Source organism: Rhamphochromis sp. 'chilingali', assembly GCF_963969265.1.
Source record: "Rhamphochromis sp. 'chilingali' genome assembly, chromosome: 2".
NCBI classification, from domain to species: Eukaryota; Metazoa; Chordata; class Actinopteri; order Cichliformes; family Cichlidae; genus Rhamphochromis; species Rhamphochromis sp. 'chilingali'.
In genome coordinates this window covers 9,847,438-9,872,903 of record NC_137930.1, presented here as the reverse complement: position 1 = coordinate 9,872,903, position 25,466 = coordinate 9,847,438, and the positions used below count along the sequence as shown (strand labels likewise).

Genomic DNA, 25,466 nt, shown 5'->3' with positions numbered 1-25,466 from the left:
GAGCTCAGAGCTTAGCAAAAACTAAAAAGATGATGCTGTTGTGATTCGCTGTGTGGCAGGCAGGAGAAAGAACCAAATGCAGGACTCGGTACACACAGGGATGAACTCAAAAAGGCAGCTTTAGTTTGCTTTAAAACACTAGAAGACGACAAAATAAAACCTAAACTGGAAAACCTGAAATTAAGACTAGGGAACAGGAAACTAGGAGTTACAAGGGAACACGGAGCACAGGAAAACCACACAGCTACGAGGGACAGCTCGACAACAAAACAGGGACGACAGAGGACTAAAATACACATCGGATAAATCAGGGAATGGGAGACAGCAGGGAAACAGCTGGGACTAATTGGGCAGACGAGGTGGGGAACACAGAGCAGGACTATCAAAATAAAACAGGAACCAAAACGTAAGAACTAGAAAACCTCAAGAGGCATAACCAGAATTAAACCAAACACAAGTTAGTATTAATCAAAACAAAAAACAGTGATCAGACTCAGGACCGTGACAGATACAGAAGTCAGTATACTGCTCAGTAGAATCTATATGCTCAAAGTAGTTGGATTATAACTCTGATTCCGAGCTACATCAATGACTTAAAGAAATAAGATAGTATTTTGGGTGATGTCAGCAGACAAAATTACTTCTCTTTTTTTGTAGTTATCATACATGACTGACTTTAAACTACTTTTATCAGATGCTTTACCTCAGGGGTCTCAAACTCGAGGGCCGGTGTCCTGCAAGTGTCCATGTGTCCCTGTTGCAACACACCTGAATAAAATTAGTAGGTCATTTGCAAGAGTATAGAACTTGACAGCATGCTGAAGTGGCAACCCCTAACCTTACTCAAGTAAATGTAAGTGTTTGGAAAAAATGTACTTCTAAAAGTACTTTTATTGCACCATGTTCATTCACTCAGCTGCTGTAACATAAATCAAATGGCTAAATTGCCACCTCAGCATGCAGTCAAGTTCTAATATTATTCAGGTTTATTGCAACAGGGACACATGGAAAAGTTGCAGGACACCAGCCCTCGAGGACTGGAGCTTGATATATATATATATATATATATATATATATACACACACACACACACACACACACACACACACACAAAATAAGGTGTATATATACACACTGTTTAGCAATGTGCTTTATGTCATTATCACCATGGAAGAGTCCTCTTTTGCTAAACTTCTAAAGGCAGTCATATGGTCCGTTCATATTTTTTGCAATAGGAAATCTCTTATAAACATGATCTATTTTTTGTCTCATGCAGCCACTATATGATCACAGTCTCAGCTCCATCCTTCACTGTGGTGGCCCAGGCCAGATTCATGTGGGATTCCTTTCAGCCAAACACATTTATCTTAGTCATATCTAATCAAAGCTGGTGCTCCCAAGATTCTTGTTCTTTATCTGGAATTTTGTGCCAAAGACTGAGCAACTTTTTCCCCCTCTTTTTTTTTTCTTGGACACTTTCCATCGGAGTGGCATTAAGCAATGGTCTTTGCACCATCTGAGCTGCCTCAGTTACTCTGATCTCTATTGATAACCCCTGCGTAGGGCCCAAGCCTTTACCCATCTGTTTTTCAGAGACAGAGTGTACAAGTTGTTCATAAGGTGATTATTTTAAGAGAACACTCCATATGACTCTGACTAGTGGTAGTATGTTTTCTTTTTTACCTCAAAATAACCACGGCCATGGTTCCACTGACTTTTAGTTGATAAATAATCTTCTGTATATTCTTCCCATTCAAGCACAATTTTCAGACAATCACAATACCATCTCCCTTCTTCCAATATTTTCTGTAACCTAACCTGCTTTTATTGCCGGCTGTACATGCAGGCTACCAGCAGTGTGAAAAGACATTACTGTTATGTGTGTGTGTGTGTCTGCAGGTCTGCTCTAAACCTGTAGAGGGCACTGAGGGACAGGAGCTGCTGCCTGTTAAATCTTTATAGGGTGTCAGAAGAAATAACTTGAATTGTCTGAGCTCTGCTGGAGGATTTAATAGAATTTGTGCTTCTAATCACAACCAAACATCAAATGATAATGAGCAAGGACAGCAGAGACTAAATAAAGTTTATATATTACAGTTAGGCAACGATGAAATTAAAAACTGACAAAGGAGGAAAAAAGGCATTCAGTGGCACACCAGAGACAGAAAAAGACAGAAGTCTTTGCACAGATAATGTGCAAGCTTCCATCTGAAAACCTTGCTGCATTATTTATATTAAGATACCTACAATTACTGTGCTGCTCCCACATTTATTATAAAATAAAAAATATACCACAAAATGCAATCTGGCAATGACAACAAACCTACCTTACTGCTGCACCTGTTTTTCCTTTTAGCCATGTGTGCTTTTTATTGATTGCAATTAGGACTTGTCCTTCATGAGAAGGTGTGACTTAAGTAAGGTTTGTTCTGTCAGGTTGTTAAAGCTCCTACAGACTTTGAAGGACATGATGGGATAATAGCATAACTAATTCTTAGAATACAACAAAAGAATGCTACGATGTTCAGAGCAACAAGGCACAAGGACAAGATTTAACATATCCATCTTCAGGTGCTTTTACACAATTCCTTTGACTATTATGCATCACATTTTTTTTTTTACTATGTTTATCTTTTTTCAGCACAGAAACCTTCAGCAGTCTGTTAGTGTGTTTTGCAGATTTTTTTTCTTTCTTGCTCAAACTCGGTCAGGGTTACCCTCCCCAGTCGGCAAAGGCAGGCTGCAGAAAATAAAACCAACAGCATCAAACTGCCAAACCACTAGTCAAACTTCAAAATGCTGTTTATTATGAATGTCAAAGCCCTTAAAATACCAAAGAACCTTGTCTGTAGCTACATTAGTGAGTGAACAGACTTATTTGAAGGCATATTACCTAGTCAAATTGACATATCTTTTTAGTTTAATGATTACTGTGAGGGATATTCATTCCCTATAGTTCAAGAACTTGTCTGGAATTAGTCTGGTGTATGATATGTAGATGTGACAGGAACCTGATCAAACAGCAGTTTGGGTTTTAGAGGTGCATTTAACATCTTTTTTATGTCTGATCCTGGTGCAAAACATCTGGTGATAAGTTGGAAGTACATTAAACAATTGCAGTTATAAACAGCACTTCGGTTAGATGTAGGAATGGTTCTAGTAGAGAACTGGTTCCCAGTAACAATTCTTTGGAATTGTTAGTTTGCTTGCCTATCGATCCTGCTCATCAGTTCCACTTGCTCCTGCGCTACAATCAGATGAGCAGCTCTTAAAGCTGCTATGATCATTGACTTTATATATGGAGCAAATGGCAGTGTTGAATATCTGTGAGGGGATCACTCCTATTGAGAAAAAGAAGATGATTATCAACCAGCTTTGCACTCTCTCAACTCTCTCAGTTTAAGTTGGGAAATTAATTATAATATTAGTCTTGAATGACTCCCAGTATTATTGCTGCTAACAATAAGGATTCTCTGCTACATTTAGCTGTTAAGATTAACACCTCCTTCATCCATGCTGCAGCCCCGTTCAGTGCAGACTGCAGTAACTGGTAGCAGAAAATGTAATGCACCACAGTCAGAACCTTTAAGCTTTGCCAAGGACATATGCAGAACACTGCTATAAACTATGCATACTGTATATTAAGCCGGGATTGGAAAAATCGCAGTGGATATTACAGTCCGTTTCACAGCACCCCAAGGTTCAAAGAGATATGGACGGCAGGTCTGTATCAGTTACAGCACGGGTATATCAGACTTTATACAGGTACAATATTATAAACTGAGTACACATGAGCTGTGCAGCACAGTATTACTATGAACACCTGGGAGTTCAAAGCAATGATTTCATAAAGGCACTCTGTGAGAGCTGAACCTCTGGTGTATGACCTAGAACAGGGGTGTCAAACTCAAATACACAGTGGGCCAAAATTCAAAACTGGAACAAAGTCGTGGGCTAACATTAATATTTATTGAAAAAAAAAATCTTCCTCCAGATATAAGAATGAATCTTTTCTTATGGACTCAAACACGTTTTGCTGAAAAACTGAATATGGAACAAGCAAAGCTTAATACTAAACAATATATATATTAGCTGTATAATACCAGTAGGCCAGCTCTAATAGTAATTTGGCATGGCTTCGCGGGCCAAATGTTATTAGGCTGCGGGCCAAATTTGGCCCGCGGGCCAGAGTTTGACACCTATGACCTAGAACATTCAGAACCAGAGATACAATCAAAGATCAAAGGAGAGAATATTTGAGGGAGCACTTAAGTGTGAAAAACAGTGAGGTCCTGACACTGAAAATGGAACGCATTAAATATTTAAAATCATACTCGTTACAGTGCTCCTCTCCGCAGCACAGCACTTGTAAAAATATGAGTGAAACTTACTGAAAGCAGTCTCTCTGAGCGGAGACGTTCTTCAGGTACTGCTTCAGAGCCTCACAGAACTCACCAAGCTGCTTCTGGGAAACCACCATCTCCTGACGAATCAGCAGCAAAGACTGAAGGAAGAGCAACAGAGACGGCAGTGTCAGTTTTAATTTAACAGCTTACTGTTCTGTTTGTTGTCTGTCTGTTTCTTTATAGTGAAGCTGTATTAATATTTGTACTGTCTCTTTAAAAAGAACATGAAAGCACAGCTTAGGCTTACAAAGTTGCATCTGAACAAACCACAAGACTTCTGGAACAATGTTTTTTGGACAGACAAGACTAAAGTGGAGAGGTGTGGCCTAAAGAGCAGCGCCAAATTTAGCAAAACACAAACACAGCATCTCAGTACAAACATTTCATGCCAACTGTTAGCACGGTGGTGGATCGGTGATGGTTTAGATTGCAGTCACGGAGTCGACCATGAACTCCTGTATACCACAGAATCCTAGAGTCAAATGTGAGGCTGTCTGTCGGCCAACTAAAGCTTGGCCAAAACTGGGCCGTGCAAGATCAAATCAAATCAAATCAAATCACTTTTATTGTCACATCACATGTGCAGGCACACTGGCACAGCACATGCGAGTGAAATTCTTATGTGCGAGCCCCACAAGCAACAGAGATGTGCAAACACAACAACACAAACGAGCAAAATACAAGAATGGCCAACCTGAAACTAATAAATATATGTACAATATATAATAGTGTATGCATTTCTGGATGTGTATACTAAATATTTTCCTACGTGTGTGTGTGTGTGTGTGTGTGTGTGCGTGTGTGTGTATACACATTTTTACAAATTAAATAGTAAAAAAATAAAATAAAAAATAAAATAATAATAATAATAATAATAATAAAATATATAAAATATACAGAGTTGAATATGTGCAGAACAAGTGGCATTTATATACAGTGTGGAGTGCATAATGTTGAAGAGGGCAATAACACCAAGCATAGCAGCAACGTTACACTAGAATGGCTGAAAAAGAAAATAATCAAGATGCTACAATGGCCCAGTCAAAGTTCTGAACTGAACCTGATTGAAATGCCTCAGTGGGACCTTGAGAGAGCCTGCAAATAGGGCTGGGCAAAACGATTATTTTCTTAATCGATGAATCTAGCGATTGATTTTTCGATGCATCGATGAATCTAACGATTAATTTTTCAATCCAATTATATTTTGATTTGATTCGATTACTGATTATTTCCCCATTATTTGACTTGTATAGACGGTTTGTCCGTTGCAGAAGCTGCTCCTGGATGCGTTTGAGGTCCTGGTGCATAGCTGTCATGCTTTTATGATAGGCCATTTCCACCTTACAAAGCTGGCAAACGACTGAGTCACTTCCTTTTCTGTTAAAATATCCCCATACTGTAGAACTGCGTATTCTAGTGATGGGTCGGTCGCGAACGAAATGGCTCTTAGAGCCGGGTCTTTGACGTGAACGACGCGAGCCGGCTCCTTATCGCGGGCCGGCTCCTTATCGCGGGCCGTGTTTTTTCTTCTTCTTCTTTCTCTCACCCTCTCTCTCGCACTTTTTTTCCGCTTCACTCAGCATGCGAGCCTTGTGCTTTACGCTGGGAAGGGGGAGGAGGGGGGGGGGGGGGGGGGGGGTGTAGTTACACTCAGTAGCACAGGAACAGAGCGGGAGGGAAAGACAGAGAAAGAGCCAGGGACAACAACGTCACATTAAAAAGGTATAGTAATCATCCACAACTATTTTCAGTTGCAGATGATAAAGGATTCAGAAAGTTTATTCATGCAGGACCATATGACAGAGAATATGCAGCTTCTTTTTGTTTTCATATTATAATTCATATTTAATTGTGTTGTGGTTTGCAGTGTTTTGTGTTGTTTCACTTTAAATTTGTAAAAGGAAAAAGCTGAAAATTTAAATAGTTAAAAGTTGAAATGTGAATAGTTGATTTTTGTATTATATGATTTATTTATTACATTTTATGTGGAGTAAATAAAAGTATATTTAAGGTGGCCCCTACAGACGAAGCACGTTTGTGTATAAATACACAAACAATACACATATGCTTTCATGCTTTCAATTGTGTAATTTAGGTGATCTAGGTAGCTCTGTTTTGGAAGTTCAGTTCATGCTAGAAATGTGTTTTGGAGTTTGTACGTGTTTTGTCTCTAGGGGCCACCGCATATATTTATATATAAACATACAGTGGGGCAAAAAAGTATTTAGTCAGCCACCGATTGTGCAAGTTCCCCCACTTAAAATGATGACAGAGGTCAGTAATTTGCACCAGAGGTACACTTCAACTGTGAGAGACAGAATGTGAAAAAAAAATCCATGAATCCACATGGTAGGATTTGTAAAGAATTTATTCGTAAATCAGGGTGGAAAATAAGTATTTGGTCAATAACAAAAATACAACTCAATACTTTGTAACATAACCTTTGTTGGCAATAACAGAGGTCAAACGTTTACTATAGGTCTTTACCAGGTTTGCACACACAGTAGCTGGTATTTTGGCCCATTCCTCCATGCAGATCTTCTCGAGAGCAGTGATGTTTTGGGGCTGTCGCCGAGCAACACGGACTTTCAACTCCCGCCACAGATTTTCTATGGGGTTGAGGTCTGGAGACTGGCTAGGCCACTCCAGGACTTTCAAATGCTTCTTACGGAGCCACTCCTTTGTTGCCCAGGCGGTGTGTTTTGGATCATTGTCATGTTGGAAGACCCAGCCTCGTTTCATCTTCAAAGTTCTCACTGATGGAAGGAGGTTTTGGCTCAAAATCTCACGATACATGACCCCATTCATTCTGTCCTTAACACGGATCAGTCGTCCTGTCCCCTTGGCAGAAAAACAGCCCCATAGCATGATGTTTCCACCCCCATGCTTCACAGTAGGTATGGTGTTCTTGGGATGCAACTCAGTATTCTTCTTCCTCCAAACACGACGAGTTGAGTTTATACCAAAAAGTTCTACTTTGGTTTCATCTGACCACATGACATTCTCCCAATCCTCTGCTGTATCATCCATGTGCTCTCTGGCAAACTTCAGACGGGCCTGGACATGCACTGGCTTCAGCAGCGGAACACGTCTGGCACTGCGGGATTTGATTCCCTGCCGTTGTAGTGTGTTACTGATGGTGACCTTTGTTACTTTGGTCCCAGCTCTCTGCAGGTCATTCACCAGGTCCCCCCGTGTGGTTCTGGGATCTTTGCTCACCGTTCTCATGATCATTTTGACCCCACGGGATGAGATCTTGCGTGGAGCCCCAGATCGAGGGAGATTATCAGTGGTCTTGTATGTCTTCCATTTTCTGATGATTGCTCCCACAGTTGATTTTTTCACACCAAGCTGCTTGCCTATTGTAGATTCACTCTTCCCAGTCTGGTGCAGGTCTACAATACTTTTCCTGGTGTCCTTCGAAAGCTCTTTGGTCTTGGCCATGGCGGAGTTTGGAGTCTGACTGTTTGAGGCTGTGGACAGGTGTCTTTTATACAGATGATGAGTTCAAACAGGTGCCATTCATACAGGTAACGAGTGGGGGACAGAAAAGCTTCTTACAGAAGACGTTACAGGTCTGTGAGAGCCAGAGATTTTCCTTGTTTGAGGTGACCAAATACTTATTTTCCACCCTAATTTACGAATAAATTCTTTACAAATCCTACCATGTGAATTCATGGATGTTTTTTTCACATTCTGTCTCTCACAGTTGAAGTGTACCTCTGGTGCAAATTACTGACCTCTGTCATCATTTTAGGTGGGGGAACTTGCACAATCGGTAGCTGACTAAATACTTTTTTGCCCCACTGTATGTGGAGTAAATAAAAGTATATTTACGGTGGCCCCTACAGACGAAGCACGTACAAACTCTGAAGCGCGTACAAACTCCGAAGCACGTACAAACGACAACAGAAGTGCTCCAGGATGCTAGGGGCAGTGTTGAGCTTTTGTTACCTAGTGGCTACACAAGCCAGCAAGTACCAACGACCGGATTTGGTGTGTGGTAATAACAGGTAAATGAACTTTTTTTAATTTTTATTATTTGACTATATATTAATGCTTGTGTATAAATACACAAACAATACACATATGCTTTCATGCTTTCAATTGTGTAATTTAGGTGATCTAGGTAGCTCTGTTTTGGAAGTTCAGTTCATGCTAGAAATGTGTTTTGGAGTTTGTACGTGTTTTGTCTCTAGGGGCCACCGCATATATTTATATATAAACATATATAAATAAAACCACTTTTTTACATTAGTAATTTCTTTTGTACATAATTTTATATCATTGTTAATAACAAATTAATTAAAGCAACAAAACAACCTGAAGAGCCGGTTCGGAGCCGAAAGAGCTGGCTCTTTTTAGTGAGCTGAGCCGAAAGATCCGGTTCCCTAAAAAGAGCCGGAAATCCCATCACTAGCGTATTCGGGTACAGTGATTTAAGTCAACTGCGGCTGCCTCACTCATGTTGCCACTACTCACTGCCACCATGTCTGTTTTGAAAGTGACGACGCATCGATGCACATTTTTTTACGTCGACGTATTTTACGTGTCGACGTAATCGTTTATGTTGACGGAACTAATTTCACCCAGTGAGAGCCAGTAACAGCGGATGTATTAGGACCATTGTGGCTAACATCTCTCGAGCAATGTGCACGGCAGGACATGAGAAACTTTAATATCTGAATGCTGTGGAAAACAAACAATTACGTTAACACTAAAAGATGTGAAAGGCGCATTAGCACGCTACTTAGTAGCCTCTGTAGAATAGAATAGAATAGAATAGCCTTTATTGTCATTGTACAGAGTACAACGAAATTGGAGTGCCACTCCCTTGGTGCAAGTTTCAATAATAAATATAAATGTAAAATATAAAAAGTACAAAAAAACAATCGTAAATACTCAAACAATAGTATGTACAATATATACAGGATAGCAGCATTAATATAATGACAGTATGAATAGCAGCATAATATAATATAATGACAGTGATAGGCTAGCATCCAAAGTAGGTTAATCTCTATAGACTGACATGTAAAAATGCCCAACTTCAGCTTTTAAATGATCATGTTTATAGCCTGGCTCTCTCTCAAAAACTGTGGTTTTTCATTTCATCTTTTATAAGGGAAGCAAAGTTGTTAAATTATGTGTGGGGCTGGGACAGATGTAGCTGACAACCGTGTGAAAGGCCTCGCGTCTGCTAAAAAAACACTAAAGAAAAAACAACATGGCTGCAGTCAGAATGTATAAAAATGGTATAAAAATGACCAGAAATCAATGGATGATGTCACAGTGAGAATCATCCTTTATACACAGTTTTTGAGATTTTTCTTTGCCTGCACCAACATGTCAGCGGGCTATGTGGTAGTTAGTTTTAACAGGCATTTTCTTGACATAGATATTTGTGACCGTGCTATAGATGCTAGTTTTAGACAAGCTAATTTCATGTGATTAGGATAGCAGCTGTAGTTACCAGGAGATTTATAAGACACATCTAATTTTTTATTCATCACTTGTTAAATTATTATCCATTTACTAGAGCTACGAGCAATTTCTCTGATACTAAATTGAAATGTGAGGGAATGATGCAGTGCCTTTCTAAAGTCCCCATCTCCTGCGGGTAAAAGCATAGACGTTCATAATTTCACACAGCCTACAGAAATTTTGTGATGGGGGGACTTCCTGGGGACTCTGGGAAATGATGAACAATTAGAGGCTGAATGATTATTAGCCGTTATTGGTATGAATCCCATTTCTAACAAGAACCAAAGAACTGTGTCTTCTTTTGTTTTAATCAGATGAGATTAGCTGCAGATGTCTTCAGCTTTTTAATATGCCAGCATTACTGTAGCTCACTACAGTAAAATTAAAAATTAATCCACTGTGACCTAGATAATTCCAGAAGTGTCTCACTGACACAATATGCCTTCACATGCTCGCATATATGCAAATGCACACACTTGCGCCCCCCTCGCGCATCATCTGTCACACCTCTACATCTCTCACTAACACACTCATGATCTTATTTCAATATTATTTAAGGTATAACAATTATGTAATATTTGAAGAGTAAGGAAAAGTCCCATAATAAACTGCACCAGGATTTATTTCCTGTTATAAATCTTTAATTAGTTGAATGTGCACATTTCAAGTTATTACATGGAAATAATACAATTAAAGAAAATAAGGTTAACACTTTAAAAGTATCCAGAAACAACAGTGCTATAAAATAGGCCAAAACCTTTAAGGAATCAATAAACAGAGCTAATGAAAAACATTACAAATTAAAATGTAGCATTGACAAATGAGAGACAAGTGTTTGCTCTGCAGTGTTGGACAGTTAAACCTTGAGCTTGAAAAGGAAGCCTTTTAACAGGGTTTAGATGTCAGATCTGAGAAGTCTAATACAAGACTGACGAAAGAGCTGAAATGTATAATGGAGCTAACCTTCAGAGGGGTTAAGTGATCAATAAAATAAAAACACTGAATTCTGTATGAAATCAAATCTGCCCAATTTGATGCAACAGAGAAGAAACAGGTTTGACATGGCAAACATGTAACAGCAAAACATCCCATCAGCTGTTTCTGCAGTTATGTCTGCCCACGTGACGACACAGAATCAGACCTCATCGTCAGCCTGCTATAGAAAACCACGTTTTAAACACGTTTTTAACTGTTAACTATTAATTTTAGAAAGTTTGGCATTTTTGTTTTCATTTTAGTTTAAAGTCACGGTATGCTGCTTTTCTTCATTTAGATCAAGAAAGCAATGAAAGCGTACAATACCAACTTCTCAAATGTATTTATTTACAAAAGCTAGGATTTTAGGAAAGCTCAGTAATGTCAGCATAACATTGAGCCTTGTGGGACTCCACATGAAGAACCAAGTTAAACACTTTGACATCTCTTCCAACACACAAAACAGAAATAGATTCAAGATGCAGGTGACATCATTCTCTTCTACCTTAGGACTATTTTATTTTTATGCTTAGACCACTTTTACCTCACCTAACCCTTTTCTTCCAGCAAACAGCAGAACACCTGCAGTTCTTTTATCAAGCATGCAATCTAGTCCTTCTGTCTGTGCTCCTTTTCTATTGTCCTCATTCTGGGTGCTTGAGAATACAAATGTGATCCCATTCTACAATATTTCAGAAGGCTTTCAGCCCTTTACCCTGAAACAAGACATCCTAATTGTTTTATGGACGTGTTGCTGCTGTTAACAGGATATTAAATATCTGATCGATCAACTGATTAGCAACTGGAAATAACTTGCTATCCAAACATCTTAATAAGAGAGCTCTCCATTTAGCAGATATTAATAATAATAATGGATACTTTATTGATCCCCATGGGGAAATTACTTGTTTTTCTCTGCATTTGACCCATTCACTCTGTGAAGCAGTGGGCAGCCCACTAAGCAGGCGCCCGGGGAGCAGTGTGTAGGGACGGTACCTTGCTCAGGGGTACCTCAGGGTAGCCGTTAAGTGGATTCGAACCGCCGACCTTCCGATCATGGGGCGACCACTTTACCTACTGAGCTATCCCTGCCCCCCACATTAGCCACAGCTCTTGCAGCTTGTACTAGTGGAGGCTCTCATTTCATTCATCTCATCTGCATTTGTGCGTTAGTGTGCATCTGCTGATTGTTTTATTGGCATGTTATCACTTTACAACACAGTTTATCTTCTGCAATTAGCTTAAATTGCAATCAAGAGGCAGTGTCAGTGCTGCAACACTGAGGTGCATGAATGAAAACCTGGATGTTGCTCAGTAAAGACGTGTTGTACTTACGTGATTTACAAGGCAATGATTGCATGGGCACGCCAGATTGAGAACCCACAGCAGTGATAAAACTTGACAGAATTATAAAGCCTACTACAGCCCGCCTAAAAACATCAACACACACACAAACACGCACGTCCTACCAACTCAATTAGAAACACTACATTGCCCAGCAGCTTCTGTTAATCTAATCACTACCACTCCATTAACCATCCAGCTTCCCTTACCGAATCACTATGATTACATCTGCTCCCTGCTGACTCTGTGGCCCTGCAGAGGTGATAAATCAGGAGACCCTAACTCTGCAGCGCTGTTTTCTCTGTCGCGCTAACCTCTGTGGTAACGGTCAGTATCAAAGCTGTATCCATGTCAGTAAGAGCGCAGGTGAACCTAAGACTCAGACCAGTTTGCTGAAAAACAAGATATAGGTTTAAAAAAAGACTGCAAAGTGATTATACAGTAATAATCTAAGAAAAACCCGAATAATCCTTATAATCCTAATAATGCCTTCTCATTTCTCCAAACTGGATATAATGGAATTAGGTTAATCATCCACACATCAGATTAGACCTAATCAGTTTTATTTTGAAAATTCACAAAACAATATATGCTTTATGTGGTACATTTCTTTTTTGGCTTCATGTTTATGAGCTTTTATCTTTAGCTTGATAAAGCAAACTTAAGGACAATGTTGCTAGTCAGTCTGTTCAAGTCCATCATAAATCTTCTGTGTTCTGTACAGCTTACAGAAAGTGGAAATATCCATCACTGCTACTGTCATAATTATTGATATACTGAGCGTTCATGACTACTTAGCGTGTTTGATTGTTTACAGGAGCCTGACTGACAGAAAGCCCTTCCCTGGGAACATGCACATGTTGGAAATGACAAACCATTTGAAATTAATTGTAACTATTTGTAACTGTCTAGAGCTTCAGGCTGTACCTCCCAGTCTGTCTCAGATGGATCTGTAGTTGTCATGAAAATGCACCTGAATGTGTGCAAACATGTCGCATCAGCAAAATCATCTACAGTAAAATGAAACTATAGACAGTGAAATCCAATCCTGCAGTGTTTGTGAGTGTGTGTGTGTGCTTACAGGACACTCTTTACTCTATGAGTCTGCTTGATTGGACAAGTGGCTGACTACCACAGTGTCATAAAGACATGTGGAGCCTAGTTCACAGGCTTGTAAAAATGTTATTGATTTCTGTATTTTCCTGTTCCTGTCTCCAGCTCTGCAGCGACTCAAAAGCCGTGGTTAAATGTCAGACAACAACAGCTCTGTATCAGAAATGTTTCCAGAATTTTAGGCACAGCTGGGAAGCAAGGACCTTTCGGGCATGGGGGTGGGGCATTAAAAATGAGAAGATTCAAACCATACCACTTTTAAAATGGTTTGAAAATTCAGAAATGCTTCCCCAGTCCAAATTTGTCAAACACACCAATTCATTCGTTTCCCACAGTGCAAACAGTGAAAGCTTGGAAACATTTTAAGACCAGAGTTTGTGCAGATGGAGCTGTCTGTGTCTATATTTGGACCCTTCCTTTATGTTTTACAGTGTTTCCATGTCTTCACAGAGCTGTGTACCAGAAAAACTTGACAATGAGAATGTCTAAGAGAGACAATCCAGAACCAAACTCTAATTCCATAGAAAACTGGGTCATCTCTGTGTCTTTGCTTACAACTACTCCAGCAAGCCAGAGCATTTAAATGGTCCAATAGTAACAGGGGAAACCGAATCCACTTTATATTATCATTTACACGAGTTTCTTGTTATATGCACATTTTAAAATCCAGATAAACTCAGAGTGTAATTTCTGAAAAGCGTCCCGTGGTGCTTTTTCCTTGCATGCATGACAGGATTTAGAGAACGAAATGTTCTGCAACAGCTGAACATATTGCAGCTCAATCAGACAACTCACATTTGTGGCTGACGTATTACAGCAGGATAATATACTTAGAGTTTATATTGAAAAATGGTCATTCCCTCTAAAGATGCTCTAAAATTGGGGACTGATGGGTGAACATCTTTCTGAAGTTTATAAATGGATGCTGGGGTGGTGGAGGGGTTGAAACAGCAGGGAGCTTTAAATTAAATAATAATTTCCAAGCACCTACGTTTTTTCATCAAGTGTTTATGATGGAAGAAACTACAAAAAGACTCACTGGGGTTTTGGAGGAGAAAAAAAGAACAAACTTCCAAGCTGCCACTTTCATTTTGCTTTAATGTGGATGATTGTTGATGAATGCCAAACTGTGTGACACCACCTATTTGTCTGCGTTGGGCTCTGAGTAACCGTTTTCTCAATTGATTGTAATTTTGCTCTGCAATTATCAGCAAAACACAGTACTACACTGTAGTAAACACATAGTATATTGGCAAATGTATGTCAAACCAAAAGCATTTCTCTTTCTGTCTCCCTCTTCACGTCTCTATGTAAATCCCCAGTGAGTTTTTAAACCACCAACTCTGTAAAATATGCAGAAATCATCACCTTCTATGAAGGACACACTATGTAGATACTGTGCTATATGTGTTAAGCCTGTGGGCGCTAATGTGTGTGCGTGTGTGTGGAATATGCTCTAATGTGGATTATTATGTACTGGGTGTGAAAATGGGAGGACTAGAGGGATGTGTGGAGGATCAGTCTAGTGTTACCATGGGAACTGGGAAATACCCATTACCCATATAGGTCTTCTATATAGGTATCATTTGATTGTTGGGGTTTTCTCTTAGTCCTATTTCCATTTTATTTATGATCCTGTTTGTTATCACCAGTTCTTCTCTCCTGTTATTTCTCTTTGTTTCTCCTGCCATCCATCAGCCCCGTTTTGAGTTCAAGGAAACCCTCACTGATTGATCCCTCATTGATTATAAGAAGAAGAAGGAGGAGGTAACAAGCCACTCATTAGTTTAGAAATAAACAGCATTGCTTGTAGCTGCAATTACAAATACATGACTAAAGTATTACTTGCACTCACCTGCTGACTGCAACAGCAAGAGAAAAAGAATAAATACATAAGAACAAGAGCAGCCCTTCACTTAAAGCAGTGATTGGCAGCCTTTTGAAATATCTGGAGAACTAAAGATCAAAGTAGTTGTTATGTAAGAGTAAATTACTATAATTTTCGATTTCCCTTGATTGCACACTTGATTGAACAATGTAAATGACATAGGACGTGACTATTTCATGGTGAATAGGTTGACCGCTTGAGGGCAGAGTACGCTTGACAACAGTGACAGATTGTGGGCTTACAAAATTGTTATATCTAACATATTATTGTGCAAACATATTATTACAGAATCAGATGTGCATGCAAGCTTTCTTTTTTGTGTCCATCAGATATTTGGTCATGTATAGGTAGTTAAAAAACCACAAAAAAAGTGCTTGCTCAAAATTGTGGTAAGTAGAACACATTTTATGGGTTGTATAGTTTTCACATGACAGAACAAGAGTAACACCAAGAAATATCTGTATGTGTGTGTTTGTGTGTGTGTCCCTGTCCTTTCTTTTCATCTGACCTGCTTCGAAACTTTGAAAATGTGTTGTTGGGGACCCCAGAAAGTAAGTGCAGCGTCCAGCTTGGAGTGTTTTGGATCAATGGTTTGTAAATTGTGGCTAAAGGTTTCAAGCCAGGTATCTTGGTGATGACGTGTATATAAATGCTGGCTATGGATAGTTTAACTTTCCATGAACATCTACATTTCTATTTCCCTAAAATCTCCATAATAGTTAGGGGAGCTTCCGAGTTTTACTTTTGACATGATACAATTTTATTTAAATGATTACCAATTGATATAAAGATAAAAGAGATTTATGAGTGCATCTTTAAGAAATGATAACCATATGATTGCCTGTTAAAGTTTCCCTCAGTCCTCAGTCACAGTGAAGGGAAAAAGAAGAAGAAGAAAAAAAAATGGAATTTCTAAGTTTAACAGATTACATTTTCTGATGAATGAAATCTGGAACTGGACCAGGCTTTAGCATTTCAAAAACAAAACCAATTAATCAGATTGCGGCTGTAGTGTGCAGCTCCTAGATGTATTAAAATTCCATCTCTGAGACTATTTTAAATGGATCAGCCTGCCAAAATTAGGATGAGTGGCTGCACTGAACAGTTTGAGGTTTCATAATGCACTAATGCACTGCGGAAATCACTTTGGAAACAGTATTACAGTTATACTGCAATTAACAACTTGAATTACATACGTGCACAAATGGCTTGGATGTAAGTATTGTCTTTAATATCATTTAAAATCATTTTTACATTTGTAGCATTTTCAGTTTTGACACTGAAACACTGTCTGTTGGCTATGGTGAATCCCTGTGTTACTATCAAGTTCCAGTCACTATAAAGAAGCTGTAACTGAAACAGCAGCTGTACCTGCTTGCCTAACACCTGAAGTATTTCAAAGGACAGATTCATTTTTAATGCTGCCACCTTCGCTCATTCATTAATTTTACGCATCTCCCAGTGACAAACAAAGCCCAAGCACTTCTCCTCTGAAATTATCTGTGTGTCTCCCTTGCCTGTCGCACATACCTTTCATGGGAGCTCTTCCTATTTGTACATTAATTCAGACAAGGTATCTAACTTCAGAGGGGCGTTTCTTCTTTCTTCCTTTCAGGATAACTAACTTTGTATCCTTTCAGATTGCATTACCTTGATTGCTCATATGCAAAGCTCAGTGGGCTGTTGCACAAATTGTAATGACCTTCAGGTAGCAATGATCATGTGGAATAAGAACTAGGGAATTTTTGCTTTTGAAATATCAACCAGAACCTCTCTAGCCCTGGAGGACTTTCTTTCTTCTCAGCTTATGAATTCCTTTGAGCACCTCTAATTTCATTCTGCTTCATGCTTTTCCATCCATCTTCCAAATTATTCCTTTTATCAATGTTTACATCTGTTGGTGAGGGTTGCATTTTAGTGGGGCTTCCCTGCATACATCTCAAAGCACGTTTATAAGCAACTCATTTACAAAAATACTATCCCCACCCCCCCTCGGTTCAGGTTTGACTGGGCCGGTTAGATAAGATGTGATATGGATTTAAAAAAGGAAAACAATACCCAAACCAAGAGTGGAAATACTATGGAGTAAAACTCATAGTCATAGTCTGTCTCCTTTTTCAATAAAGTCAAATCACGCATTGTGTGAAAGTTGAGAAGCACATCAAAAAATTGATAAGCATCTTCCAAAACTTTATTCCAAAAAGACATTAGCTCATAAAATGTCTAGTTGTGTTTATGAAATCTTAGACCTTTACATTTACAAATCCCTCATATTAAACCCAGATAATAAAAAATTCATCAGGTTATTTTGAAAGTGCGTGACTTTATGGATGACACTTCTCAGCCTGGAAGAATGAACAAAACAACCATTGCCAAAAGGCTAACACAGGCATAGGTTCTGGGCTCCCTCTGAATTGTTCTCTTTTGTTTCATACCCCGTTGTCTTTATGGTTCACCAGTGCATAATAATTATACGAGGTACTGCACCTGATTTAGATTTGAACAGTCTGCCTTTCGAGTTGAGTTTCTCCATGAGTTTTAATGTTGCTGCAATATTTAGGTCACTCCATGGAACTCATACTATGGCCATTTACATTTGTGCATTTCGAATGCGTGTTTGATCTCCTCCACTGTGTCTTCAACTTTAATTTCATTTTTGGGAAAAATAAGAAGTCACAGGAAGACAAATCTTCCAAGTGATGAGCAGAGACTGTGTTATTGTGGCCAATAAAACCCCGCGTTTTCCTTGCCCTGCAGCCAGCCATAGGCTGTACAGTATATAAAAGACAGACCAAGTCACAGTCATGTCACCCACTCATTTCTGGTTGTATTTTGAAGCCTCTGGTGTTTCATTTTGGCTGTTGCCACATTGTTTGTTTTTGTTTGTATTTTCTGAGCTAGAAGTTACCATATGGGGATCAGGTAATGCTAACAAGTCTTATTAATAATCTGTATTCATAAACTGTATGGGTGCATTGCACAGACATACCTACCCCCCACAAAGCAAGCAGCTCTGGCCCGGATCTGGTGTGAAGCTGGCACTGCTGGCTGACTTCTGGCATGGTAAGTGGTATGTCATTCAGATATGGGCCAGGCCTGGCATAGATGGCACTGTTTATGTGATGGCATGCCACATCTGGCCTGATTGTGGTTTGGTTTATGTGGCCCAGGCTCATAGAAAACAGGTCTGGCCCAGATCCGGCATCAAGCTGGCACTTGTGACTAACTGGTGTGGGCCAGGTCTGGCAATGATGGCGCTATTTATGTTCCTATTTTCCTATTTTAGTTAGAAGACCCAAATGCCATGTTCCAATAATATATTGCTATGATAGCCAACGTTTCAAATGGAAGTGTGATAGGTTTGTGAGTGTACACTTTATCGAAAACCGAGTGAGGGTTTACTCATGTCTACCACTGGGTGGTTGTAGCTCAGGAGATCGAGCAGGTCACCTACTGATCAGAAGGTTAGTGGTTCGATCCCTGGCTCCTCCAGTCTACATGTCAAGAGTGTGACTGTGTATGAATGTAGTTAGGAAGCACTCAGTTTAGAGAAAGTGTGTGATTGGGTGAATGTGGCATGCTGTATATAGCACTTTGAGTAATCTGGGAGAGTAGAAAAGTGCTATGTAAGAATCAGTCCATTCTCTGTTTGAACAGAGTTTTGTCATGTTACTTTTGCACTGTTATGTTCTGGCACATGTTGTTATCACATGGCTTGATTAATGTACACATCAGGCTCACATCTGGGGCCAGAGCTGAAACTGTTATGGGCCAGCACAGGGCCAGTGTGTCTGCAACTGGCCTTGTGCTGGCCCATGTGTGGGCCACTTCTTGCAAACCAGATCTGGGCCACCAAAGAGCCGTCATTCTTTGCGGTATGTGGGCCATGTGTAAGCACATTGTGTGGGCCAGATCCGGGCCATACCAATTTTGCTACCACTAACTAATAGAGATGATGGTAAGATACTCTTGTAACAGAGTTAAATTCTGCAATTTTACTCACTAATACTGAGTCACAAGACTCTTCAATAGTATTCACAACACAGCGAGTCATGTTTCTCAGATAATTCCTTCAACAATGCTCCATAAGGCACCAACACCACAAACAAATGGGCAATGGTTAGAAGAAGTAAGGCCTAGGAAAAAAACCCCACCTACCAAACAGTTGTTACAAACAGTGATACCAACGCTGTTATGTCGAGCACTTTGGAGTTTATAGGAACTGATCTGCTCTTGGAGCCAGCCTCATGTAGCTTGTGACATTAAAGTTTAAGTCTTATAGAGTCTAAAACCATGGAATCAATTCAAATTACACACTGAATGCTGGATGGATAGCACTCTCCTGACTGCACGTTTCACATCACAAAAAAGCTATGGTTTGGTCTGATGACAACAAACTCTTGATCAGCAGCGTTGATCACTGGAGCACTAAGCGAGCAATCTAAAATTAGCACATGAATTTTGTCCAGGGGTGCACGGGAAGATGACCTTGAAGGTTACAATATTTTCACTGGTCCAGTCTTAGAATATTACAATCACACCTGGAATTGAATACAACAAAAATATGGTTGTACCTTACTGCTGGTTGTTGTTTTCCATTGGTTTGATCCTGAGATTTTGCCTGCTTTTCTGGGAATTACTCTCTCTCGCTCTCCCTTGTTATCTCTCCTTTTTTAAAAACATTAATTCTACCTGACCTGCTGTTGCTTTTATCACAATCTCCCACATTTGTCTTTGTTTTTTGGGCAATTTGCAACGTACCGTTGTGCTATTTCTCAGAGTACTCCATCTTGATGTTGGCTAGTAATTAAATACGGATCATAAAGTGCGTTATTAGCACAGGGGGGAGAAAAAACACAGTATGGCTACATTTGGATAACAGTGGGGCTTTTTGGTACAGTTAAGGCAGGATAAAAGCCTGCACCAAATCAGTCAAAGTCAGTTAATAGCGAAGGGAAGTAATAAAGGCAAAGCTAAAAAAAAAATGGAGGTGGAGGAGAGGATGAGTCTAGATATCTCTATCTCTTTCTCTTTCGTGCGCAGGCACGCACGCACGCAGGCACGCACGCACGCACGCACGCACGCACGCACACACACACACACACACACACACACACACACACACACACACACACACGGGAACAGATACAGTGAACAAGCTGTCAGGTTCCTGGCTAATGGGACTAAATTGTGTCGCAGCATAGACGAGAACAAACAGAGAGTGAGAGGTAGAGAGAGAAAGAGGCAGTGGGGGTTGTGGCTGATTAAAGCACGGTGGAGCAGTTATTGAATTTACAGAGAAATTCTCCAGTGCCATGAACACAAACAGCTACCAAGGGGATTGGTGCCATTCAGGGAACAAGTGCCACCATTCATATATCACGAGTGCAGACGCTGAAAAGATTCCAGTCTCATAGATTCAGATCTCACATGTGTCAGACATGATTGTAATATACCACCGTCCTGTCATCAAGTCTAATTTTGCCGTGTAAAAAGGAACATTTGCACAAACTTCCTTTACAAACTCTGACATAGTTGCTAGCATTTTAACTTTGGTTATCGGACATCTTTATGACCACAAACAAGTTGGACTCAACAGGAAAAGAAATAGCTCTTTGTACCTTTAAAGGGAAACACTGGTGCTACATTTTTCTTCTTGTCAGTAATCCGGACGGCTCGTGGCTCCAAGCCTGACACACTCAGACGTTCACTTTTTAAAAAGGACTCTCAGAAAAACAAGTTCAGTCACAAAAAGCTGAACAATAGTTTTTATTTATTATTATTATTTCTTCCAATTCTTGAACCTGTGGAAAATTTTCTGTATTTTCTGTATTCATTTGTAGTAAAGCATCAGTCCAAAGTGTCCAAAGTGTACTATTGTACATTTTCTTTCTAAACTTCCATGTCACCTTGAAAAATCTCCAATGGTGCATTGAGCAGGCAAACCACTGGGCTTCAAAACACCTGGTACCCTGAAATCTATATGACCTCCAGACTCTATAAAAAAATCTATGAATTCTCTTAGTGTGCCTAATATAATTTATACCCTGGATATTTTATGAAAGAAATTTTGCGAGTCAGGGCAATTGAAGCAGCAAGAAGGATCTCACTTGGAGCTGGACATAACGGTCAAAGCTAACTGATCCATCATGTGCTGCTTCATGAAAGGAAAGCAGTGGTAACCTCCATGAAGCAGTGAGGCTGGGGGTTGTGAATGAAGAAAATACATGCTAGGAGCCCTCTTCACACTCCTTTAGCACTTTAGTTGTGCAACACTTCTGAATCAACTGCTTCACTGGAGCACAGCTGCAGGCCTGAGAAAGCCATATGTAAGACTTTCAAGTTCATCTAATGCTACACAGAACTGCAATTAAGATTAGTGTAACACCCTAAATAGACACAATTGCATATAAAGCAGCAGTCTCTCTCCAAGCATGACTTAAGATGTTATGAAAGCTAACAGGACGAAAATGCATTTAGAGAAATAATTTGATATTCTGGGAAATGTGCTTATCCTTGCAAAAGCAGTGTCATGCCTGCAAACTCATTGTAAAGCTAAAGCCAGCAGTGTATAGATGGTTTAGCTTTCTGTACAACAGGAGCAGGTGCATTGCTTGTTAATATTATACCCAAACAAAATTTAAAAATAAATTTTTGTTTTAGATGAAATTGCAAACTGTGTGTAATGACATAATTGAGACACGCGGTGCTGGCAGGTTAATCGTTACTCCCACATGAGCTTAATCAAAAGACATAAAACATGGAACTGTCAGAACATGCATCTGTCCAAAGGTCTGCTAATACACCACCTCCAAAGATTGCTTATTAATTTGTTAAATCAATGAGTTTGAGTCAGGAGTATGTGTTTCTTAGAGTACAAGAAAGGAGGCATCTCATCTACCCACTGCCCAGTTATCCTGTACTCACAGTGCACTTAACAAACCAGGCCTGAGTACACTTCTCAGACCTAAGTCCTGTCTCTCTTTGCACCCACACACACGCTTCTGAAAAAAGTTTTTGTTTTTTGTTTTGTAAGTCACAGTGATGTTCATGACATTATGCATTTTGTGGCTTAATGGGGGCATTTTCTGGAAGTAATGCTGTCTTCTTACAAAAGTTACAGATTTTTTTTAACAACCTAGCACCGCAGTTTTGATGGAGGCAGTTTTTTCATTTTGAGGAAGCATTGGCGCTACAGGTGTGTGCAAGGTTAGCAATCAGAGTACTGTATGCTATACCCGAGACCAACTAAATGCTTAACTGCTGAATGCTCACCCATCCTTTGGCCCTTTATGCAGCTACTAGTTAAATCAACTAGACTTTGGGGGCCAAACACTTGGAAACACCAGTGTTTCTAGTGCTTTCAGTGTCCTGCATTAGGTCACACTAATAGACCCTGTATGGTTATGGTCATGCATTCCATTAAGTATATTTTGTCTTAAGTTTGTTTTCCGTTTGCCAAAACTAATATGGACAGAAGTACAGTTTTGGAATTCAGGTGATTTCAGTCCCATTGGCACAAGTGTATTAAATCAAGCGCTTAGATATTTAGTTTGGCTTTACAAACAATGGTGAAAAAGTGAGTTGTTCTAAAGAGCTACCTAAGTTACAGTTAACGTTCTCTACTGGCATTCTGTACTGGTCAAACCTCCACTAGCATTAACATCAGCACAAAAACCGTGTGCCAGGAGCTTCATGGCGTGGGTTTCAGTTGCTGACAAGGTCCTGTAAGTTATATTGTTTGCTTACTATGGAGGTCACTTGTTAACCAAGCCAGTTCGCTAGTGTTAGCATTAGCTGATAACCTCCACCCTCTCACACACCACACATATGGTCACATCTAGTTTTAAAAGACTAAGATGGCAAAGACAAAAATAACAGACTCTAGATTTCAAGACATGAATCCAAAAACTAATGTGTGAAATCAAGAGTAGCTTTCAGAAAGTAACGCATAAAACACAAGAGCTCAATTTGTCAACTTCATGCAACTCTCAGCAGGAAAACCATAAAATGTCAAACTACACCTGAATAAGTTAATAATCTGCTCATTTTGATATGTGGGTTCAAATGACTAGGGTACAAGTGAAACATCGGTAAAGTAATTTGATTCTGTGTCTTCCAGGTGTTCTGGTAAAACTCTTATAAGCATATGAAAGAAAGAACAAACACTTTCATTAGTTTTACAAGATGATTGCATTCTGCCCAGCAAAAATCAGGTTTAGACTGACAAAGCACAGTTTTGTAGCACTGATTCAGTTTAAGGAAGGCCCCTAAGTCATTTTGCATCTGAGTCAGCACTGCTGGAGTTTGAGAAATATGGTCCAAGTAAGAGAGCTGCTGCAGAATGTGTGACCCCTTCATATGGTCATATACATATTCATAAGTTTTTGATTTATTTTTCATACTAGTCTTCAAAGCATCCCGAATGTCCCTCTGTGAATCTCACTTTCTCCTCTACGCCTGCCTGTCTGCTTAATTTATCTGGAATACATTAAATTCAACATTTCAGACATTTATTAATGTCTCTGTTAGGAATAAAGTATGACTCTGCTTTCTCAGTGTCATGGTCCTGAGTCCTTACTGAGTGATTTTGTGTTTAGTGTATTTATTGATGTTATTATTATTATTTATGGGCTGTTTTGGGATGGTTTGCGTTTTGGGGTTTTGGATACTGGGTTTCTGGCTTTGTGCTCCCCCTGTTGGTCCCTGGTGTTAGTGTTCCCCTGTCTGTCAGGCCCAGCTGTGTCTCCCACTGTGTGATTTCCCAGTGTCCCTCTGTGTATTTATAGTGTGTGTCTGCCTCTGTTCCTGGTTGCGTCGTCTGTGTTCATCCTCTGTGTCACCCTGCGTGCTCTTCCTGCTGTCCTCCCTTCATGTTCAGGTTTGCTACTCTTTGGTTTAGTTTCTCCCAGTTTAGTTCATCCTTAGTTCTGTTTTGCCATCCCCACTTTATGTTCGGTATTCTTAATAAATCACCCTCACATCTGAATAAGCGCTGCATTTGAGTCGTCCTTCCACACATCACACGACTGCTGCCCCAGTCATGACACTCAGCTTGGAACTTTTGCTTTCTGATCCCCTTCTTTCTGCTTCTTGTTTGTAATCCTTACAAACTTACTTTCCCAGTGCTAGCTTGCATAATGATCTGGTAATTGATTTTGAATCTTCTCTCCCTTTTCACCCTTTTCCCTGTCTTGTGATCTGTGTTTGTGAATGGTAGGGCTGCCTTCAGCTCTCCCAGCATTTCTCCAATTAGAGTATACATCTGTTGGTCATCAGCACATTATTCTGCAGCATATCTGCCCTCTCCTGCTATTGTCTGACAAATCGTTGTGCCAGTTGCAGTAGTTTTGCTGGTGCTAGTGATTTGCACGGTTTAGTTTGCTCCACGTATCTTTTGTTCTGATCCAATTTTTTCTCTGTTTAGACCTGCCCAGCATGGGTCAAGCGTCCAACCTTTGGCTCCACTCCACACTTATACTCCCTCAGCCATTAGTCAATTCTGTCTTCCTTTCTGCCTGCCTGCCAGCTCTGCCCGTCCTGCTCTCCATTCCCGAGCCATCCCAGCCTGTTAGCTCCATCTCCAATGATGCATCTTGTCCTCACCCAACTACTTAAGTTTTCTGATTAAAATCCTGTTTTGAATCATAGCCAAACAGAGTCAGTTTATCTTGCTTTTTATTTCCAGAAATACTTATTCAACATGACACTTATGACTTAAGTAAATATGTTAAAAAACAAACAAACAAACTGGCAGATATGATGAATAACTATAGGACGCATCCTTTTAGCCCTGAAAGCTGCATGGCTCCATACAGTGGGGCAAAAAAGTATTTAGTCAGCCACCGATTGTGCAAGTTCCCCCACTTAAAATGATGACAGAGGTCAGTAATTTGCACCAGAGGTACACTTCAACTGTGAGAGACAGAATGTGAAAAAAAATTCCATGAATCCACATGGTAGGATTTGTAAAGAATTTATTTGTAAATCAGGGTGGAAAATAAGTATTTGGTCACCTCAAACAAGGAAAATCTCTGGCTCTCACAGACCTGTAACGTCTTCTGTAAGAAGCTTTTCTGTCCCCCACTCGTTACCTGTACGAATGGCACCTGTTTGAACTCATCATCTGTATAAAAGACACCTGTCCACAGCCTCAAACAGTCAGACTCCAAACTCCGCCATGGCCAAGACCAAAGAGCTTTCGAAGGACACCAGGAAAAGTATTGTAGACCTGCACCAGACTGGGAAGAGTGAAT

General features: G+C 39.9%; 1 protein-coding gene across 1 annotated transcript in view; it reads right to left on the bottom strand.

The window, feature by feature from the left end:
• The window catches only part of necab2 (N-terminal EF-hand calcium binding protein 2), a 165,123-nt gene that overhangs the window by 8,929 nt on the left and 130,728 nt on the right, over nt 1-25,466 (bottom strand). The window contains exon 10 of the mRNA XM_080874714.1: nt 4,392-4,504. Coding sequence (XP_080730840.1) covers nt 4,392-4,504 — 113 coding nt within the window. The remainder of the gene's footprint in view (nt 1-4,391; nt 4,505-25,466) is intronic.